The 6,995-nt window shown below is 36.4% G+C and overlaps 1 protein-coding gene across 8 annotated transcripts in view; it reads left to right on the top strand.

Annotated features, from left to right (window-relative positions):
* Nbea (neurobeachin) overlaps positions 1-6,995 on the top strand; it is a 554,101-nt gene that overhangs the window by 213,850 nt on the left and 333,256 nt on the right. For 7 of the 8 annotated variants that reach the window (XM_029537485.1, XM_021195277.2, XM_029537484.1 and 4 more), the window contains 2 exons: positions 1,055-1,209; positions 3,368-3,494. In XM_029537485.1, the coding sequence (XP_029393345.1) occupies positions 1,055-1,209; positions 3,368-3,494 (282 nt within the window). The remainder of the gene's footprint in view (positions 1-1,054; positions 1,210-3,367; positions 3,495-6,995) is intronic. The other variant, XM_029537487.1, reaches the window with a different exon arrangement.

The following is a 6,995-nucleotide window of genomic DNA, read 5'->3' as shown; positions in this document are numbered from 1 at the left end:
CATTTGAAATGTAAATGAAGAAAATATCTAATAAAAAATTGAAAAAAAATAAAATAAATTTTGAGAAATAAGCCTTGATATCACAGAAATACCAATGCTAGCTATATTTTAGAAATTCAGATTTTAAAATTGTGCATTATCCGCATACGTTCATCTTTGAAATTTAAGACAGTAAAATGTCCAGAAGATTTCTTAAGGTAAAATCATTTGAAATTAAATAAACGAGAAAAAATTAATTTCTGTCTCTAAATTTAAGGCACAAAAGGCAAGTGGCATTTTAGCTATATATGCATGCTACCCTCTGAATTTTCTTGTGTTGTAAAGAACTGTTTTGATGAAAGAACTAAAATTACAAGCTCTTCACTTCCTAGGTGTGTTGCTCCCTCTCTTCATTTTTCAGCATCATATTTGCCACTTTGGCTGTCAACATGTCTTTGATTGACACACACACACTTTAGCATACACACACTTAGTTCTACACACTTGAGGAGTCCTCTGTCTCCTTTCACCTTGCTGGTAAGGGAGCGTCTTGTTTATGCTCTGCTGCATAGCACATGAGCTTCTGGGTGATATTTCTGTCCCCAACTCCCATCTTCTCTCAAACTGTTGGAATTACAGATGCTTGCCACCACCATCTGGCTTCTTTACTTGGGTTCCAGGACTCAGGTTTTCCAGTACACGAGGCAAGCACTTTAGCCCAAGAAACCATTGGTAGTACAGTTTTATGGCCTCTTTACTTGTATGACAGCATCTGTTTTTCTGATATGTGATTATTTTTCATTTGCCATTTTAAAAGATTTACAAACTCCAGATTGTACAATAGTGTTTACCAAATACATTTTCACAATAGAAACGTCTCAGTCTTTGTTTAAAATCCGCCTTTCCTTCACCAGTGAACTTGGGTTTGCAGGTTAACAGTGCGGAGGGTCAGGGAAGGGTAGCAGAGACTGGTGAGACTGAGCTGAGCTTCAGGTTGGCTTCTTGTTTCTGGTGTTCCATCATGGGAACAGGCTTTATCTCAAGTTTTGGTATCGTTTTCTATTTTTCTCTATAGGAGTGTGGTGGTACCTGTAAAGAAGCCGCCTCCAGGTAGTCTAGCTGTCACCACTGTGGGAGCCACTGCTGCAGGAAGTGGGCTGCCAACAGGCAGTACCTCAAGTATATTTGCTGCCCCTGGAGCTACACCAAAAAGTATGATTAACACGACAGGTATCGTCCTTATAGACTTTTGTGAAGCTTCATCCTTTTTTCTCCGTTTGCTGTATCTTCATTTTCCCATTTGAGTTTAACAACTAAAAAGCCCAGAACATTTATGGTTAGTTTAGTGTGCTGTACCCTGTCTGACAAATTCTCAGAGTCTGTTGCTGGCTCTAGAACACAGACACACTGGTCATTTCAGGAGACACTACTGGTTTTTGTTTTGAGTTGTCTCAAAACATCATACTCAGGGCAAATCAAATTATTGGAATACATTTGGGGAGCAAAAGGTGATTTAGACACTGGAGAGTGACAGATAAACAAAACATATAAAGCATGTCAAGGGGCATGTGCGAGGACATAGAGTTTCTGACTGAACCCTAACATGTATCCTTTGCTAAATCCTTCGAGGAAAGGCAGAATTCCCTAAGGACATTGATGAATTGAAGAGCCCCAACTTAATTAAAAGAATATATGAATAAAGACTATTATCTTACACTGAATTAATTTGATACAGTTATAACCTAAGAATGTAAATTAATTCATTGGCCAGCTATTTTCTATGATTCTAGAAACCACTAATTCCAGATAACTATAAAACTTTAAAGTCTGACTAAAACCTGTCTGTCTCTCTCTCTCTGACTGTCTCTGTCTCTTTGTGTTCTCTCTGTCTCTGTCTCTCTCTCTGACTGTCTCTGTCTCTGTGTTCTCTCTGTCTCTCTCTGTTTCTGTTTCTCTCTCTGTCTCTTTCTCTCACTGTCTCTGTCACTCTGTCTCCTCTCTCTGCCTGTCTGTCTGTCTCTCTGGCTCTCTCATTTACAGAAATGTTCCTGTTTATTATTAGCTAAATAAATCCTTACCCAAATCTTTGTGATTCCATTTTAGGTATTTAGACAACGCAAGATGACCCTGACTTTTCTTCCCTGACTATAGTAGTCTTCTGTTCTCCAAACTGTATAGCCTTGAACTTTTCCATTTATTGTCATTACTTAGATTCTTCCCGTTTCTATTGATTTTGTAGCTCTTTGTGTGTGTGTGTGCTTTCTGTATCTATCTTGTTTATCATGCCACCTGAGTCTGACATATCATGAGCCACACATTTATGGGGTGTAGTAAGTAGAGCACTCTCTTACGCATGTGTACTTGTCTCAATCAATGAGCAGCATTATAGCCTTGTAAAATTTGTAAGGTTTTTTTTTTAAGTTTTAAAAATATTACAGTATAGTAGAATCAACACTTAGTGATATCTAGTAAATAAAGTCCTCATTTTTCTTATGACTGCAGTAAAATGAAAAGATTAAATTGCTTTTTGTCTTTGTATAAGACATTATACTTATAGTTTCTATTTTAAAAATTAGCATTTGATGTGTAACAGTATGTTTTTTTGATCATACAAAATACATACTAAGTAAAAATTAAAACTTTTCTTTTTAATAACCTTCCTCCTTAATACTTGATCATATATAGATAGATAGAAGTGTGAGCTATAGTGTACAGTTTAGATTTTGGCACATGGCACTGTATTGCTGTTACAATAGAAATCCAGTGAGCAACTCACTTTGTTGGAAATAGCATAACATATAATATTTAGGAACACTAGATGTCCCTCAACTCCACAGATCTTTGATATACACATGGCATATTTTAGAAAAATCTCTAAAATGGCATTTTCATATCATTGAGGAGAACTTATTATTTTAAAATCAGGTATAGTTGAACTCAAGATAGGCCTTCTGAAGCAATCATTTCATCAAAGTCAGAATTTAATGCTGCAAAATGATAAAATTATGCTCCCAGTACTCTATAAAGTATGCCTTAGAGCATGGGGTCTAAGAATATTACAACAAAGCAGGAAAAGGGGAAATTTTTTCACATTTAAATTCGCATTGTTTTATCAGCCTCACTTAATGTAGAAGTTTTCATGTGTTGATGTCTTTTGTTTATACCCATTTGTAACATGTAATTTTGTTCAATTAACATAAGTAAATCAACTGAATTTTAATGTAACATCCATGAAATTTATTAGTATACTAATGATCAAATAATTTTAATTATCAAATTCTTGTAGAAATTTTGATTTGTTTTTTGAAAATCAAATAGAAATGAAATAATAAAATTATTTTGTTAAATAAATTTATATTTAAAACTAAAATTATTATTTTGGGTACAGGTGCTGTGGATTCAGGGTCCTCCTCCTCTTCCTCCTCTTCTAGTTTTGTTAATGGTGCTACCAGCAAAAATCTTCCAGCTGTACAAACCGTAGCCCCAATGCCAGAAGATTCAGCTGAGAACATGAGGTATGCATAGTGATTTGTTTCTTTTAGCAGTTTCATTGTCCTTCTTTAAAATGCAGTGAAATACTCAGTGGTAGGTTCACATGAGATAAAATACCTTCTTAGGAATATCAGCTACATACTCTTAAAATATCCATAACTCTGCCTAACTTTGATACTTGGGGAAATTACTAAAGCCAGTGTGATATATACAAATACAAACTGGTGGGTCTCGATTAAGACTGCTTACAGAGGTTTTAGTTCTTTGTTGAATGGTACATACTGTCATTCCACCTATTCTTCAAATGTGCAAAGACAGCATGGAAGGAACCAACCATCTCTGATTAATAACAGTTTAAACCATAAGCTTTGAAAATAAATCTGTATAATTTTATGTACTCTGCAGTATTGGACCACGAATACTGAAGACTGTTTTGTTTATTGTCATGAGTGTTGACTCATGAATGGATTGCCCCACATTATAAAGTTTATAGACATTTAGAATTTTCCAGTTTTTAATCTATTCCAAATAATACTATTATATAAGTGATATTATGGGCATCTATTATTGTCTGGGTGTACTTTATGCTACTGTGCATGTCTGTTAAGCAAATAAACAATTAGAGTGGAATTGTTGCCCAGCTTTTGCATCTACTATGAATATGCAAAGTTATTTTTTTTCTGTGCGTTTATACGAGTTTACTTACTTAGCAGCTAACAATAGAATGCCATTTCACTCTCATCTTGAGCCATTTTTGCAGTTTTTTCTATCATTATTATCAATGTGGCCTGTCTTGATCAATAGAATATATGTATTTGGAAATTTTCACTTCATCAGTTTTTGTTTGTTTTTTTTGTTTTTTTTTGGCGTTTGATTGCCTTTTGTGTTGTAAAAGCCCTTTCTCCAGATCTTTCTGTTGAAGTGCATAATCGGCTGGAATGACTTTTGTGACAAGTGTGTAAGAGGAACAGGGGTAGGAAGACTGCCAGCCCTCATTTGGAGACCTCTTTACACTCTGGTCTTCCATGTCTGTCATAAATCATGCCCCTGTGTTCTTGACTTGAGGTTCACAATCATCAGTTCTACTCTGTCTGTATACCTACTAAGCCGACAAAATTAGCTTCAGGTTTACTAATGACAGTAAGGGCCTTGAGGGAGATCTTTGCTCCTTTCTCATGAGAGAGTTGCAATTGCTCTCGATGCTTCATGTTCTCTTAGAACTTTTGAATCGGGGCTCAGAAATCCCTGTTGAAAACAAGTGCTTTTCCACAGAAAGGAATTTTCGAGACTGTTTCCGCAGCCGACTGGACCTTTACTTCTCTTTTAGTGTTTTTTTTTTTCTTTTTTTTTTAAGATTTATTTATTTATTTGTAAGTATTTATATGTAAGTACACTGTAGCTGTCTTCAGACATTCCAGAAGAGGGAGTCAGATCTTGTTACAGATGGTTGTGAGCTACCATGTGGTTGCTGGGATTTGAACTCCGGACCTTCGGAAGAGCAGTCAGGTGCTCTTACCCACTGAGCCATCTCACCAGCCCTACTCTTTTAGTGTTTTTATTTCCAAACTGTGAACATCGTACAAACCTTCCAGAATTTAGTTTTTCTTAAACTAATAGTTCTTAGCAGTGATACTTATTTTGCCTTGTATAATTATGAATGTTTCTGATTTTATTCATTTTTTTGTTATTTTTATTATTTTCACAGACCAGTCTTTGCCCTCCTTCCAGTCTGCTCTTCCACAAATTCTCATCCCATTCCTACCCCCACTGTCTCCAAAAGGATGTTCCCTCCCCCGTCCCCCCACCCGTCTCCAGGCTTCCCACTCCCTGAACCCTCAAACCTTTCCAGGGTCAGGCACATCATCTCCCACTGATGCCAGACCACTGATACAGTCCTCTGCTGTATATGTGTTGGGGACCACTTACCCTACCTGCTAGTGCATGCTCCTGGTTGGTGGCTCAGTGTCTGAGAGAGCTCAGGGGTCCAGGTTAGTTGAGGCTTGTTCTTCCCATGAGGCTGCCCTCCTCCTCAGCTTCTTCCAGCCTTTCCCTAATTCAACCACAGGGCCCCTGACGTCTGTCCATTGTTTGGGTGTAAGTCTCTGCTTCAGTCTTGGTTAGCTACTAGTTGGGCTTCTCCAAAGACGGCCATGCTAAGCTCCTATCTGTAAAGACACCATAGCATCTGTAATCGTGTCAGGCCTTGGAGCCTCCCCTTGAGATGGATCCCAAGTTGGATCAGTCACTGGACAAACTTTCCTTCAGTCTCTTCTCTATTTTTGTCCCTGCAGTTCTTTTTCAAGTTAGTTTTTATTTCTACTTTGTTGGGATTATTTGTTTATATTGCTGAAACTCAATAAAAATGACTAGAATGCACATTTTAATGAATTTTCTAGTATATATACTGGTAAAACTACACTGCAAGTTAGGATGAAAGAAAATTTATTAGTTACCTGAGAAATTTTCAAATTATTATACATATTTCCCTATCCCCACCAGCAGCGTGTGCTTTTCAGCTTTTCCTTTGAGATTTTACGGTCAAGTGTTTTAAAAGGGTGGATCATACAATGTGTACTGATTTTTGTCTGTCTCTGTTCACTTGGCTTATTGATTTGTTGATTCACTTAGCTCTTTCTTTATGACTATTCTATTCTCACTTAGATTCAACTATTATTCCATTTTGTGACTAATAATGAGTGTATCTATTTACTCATTTAGAAACATTGGAGTTATTCCAATTGGCATATTACAAATAAAGATTTAGAATAACTAAGTCTTAGGCTTCCGAACACGTTTTATTTCTTTCTGTTCAGTAAACAACTAAGAATAAAATTGCTGGATGGATAGTAAGTAAATGTTTAAAATCATGAGAAAATGCTAAGCCGTTTTGCAGAGTGGCCGTCATTGCGCTCTCAGGGGCAAAGCATAAAGCATCCCTTACTTCACGTTTGTCGGTGCTTGCTGCTGTCACAGCGAGTATTTATAATAGTGGCGTAATTATATCTCATTTGTTTTTATTGCTTCTTCGTGCTTTTGCCTGTGTTCATGGGTCATTGAACTCCGTTGTCTTACAATGGAGTTTTTCTTGTACCATGTGGGCGTTAACAGTATGCTCTGCATAGATGTCCCTTGTTAGCTACATGCTTGTCATTGTCTCACTTTCTACAGCAAGAGCTTTCTAGTTTCCATAAAGTTCACTGTCTCAAATAATGATTTCCTTTGTGTTATGATTTCTATAATTACTAAATTATCTTTATTTTTTTCCTGTAGTTTCCCCATTGGTGGGTAGGTCCTGATCTGTTTGAGGCAATTTTAGGTAAACAGCTGGATAAATATTGAGGTTTGCTCTTAAGTACATTAGCTCAAAATTTGTTTTATTTGTTTTTGTAACAAACAAAATTGGTGATATGTCATTGTGGCTATATTGATCCTTTAGGTTTGTGGAACATTAGTAGTTAGTGCTAACTATTTCTGTTTATCATAAGTTGGAAACTTATCGTTTTTATTGTAACTTTTTATGTACC

Source organism: Mus pahari, chromosome 4, assembly GCF_900095145.1.
Source record: "Mus pahari chromosome 4, PAHARI_EIJ_v1.1, whole genome shotgun sequence".
In the NCBI taxonomy this organism is placed as follows: domain Eukaryota; kingdom Metazoa; phylum Chordata; class Mammalia; order Rodentia; family Muridae; genus Mus; species Mus pahari.
Note: the sequence above shows the minus strand (reverse complement) of the source record. Positions and strands in the feature narration are given on the sequence as shown.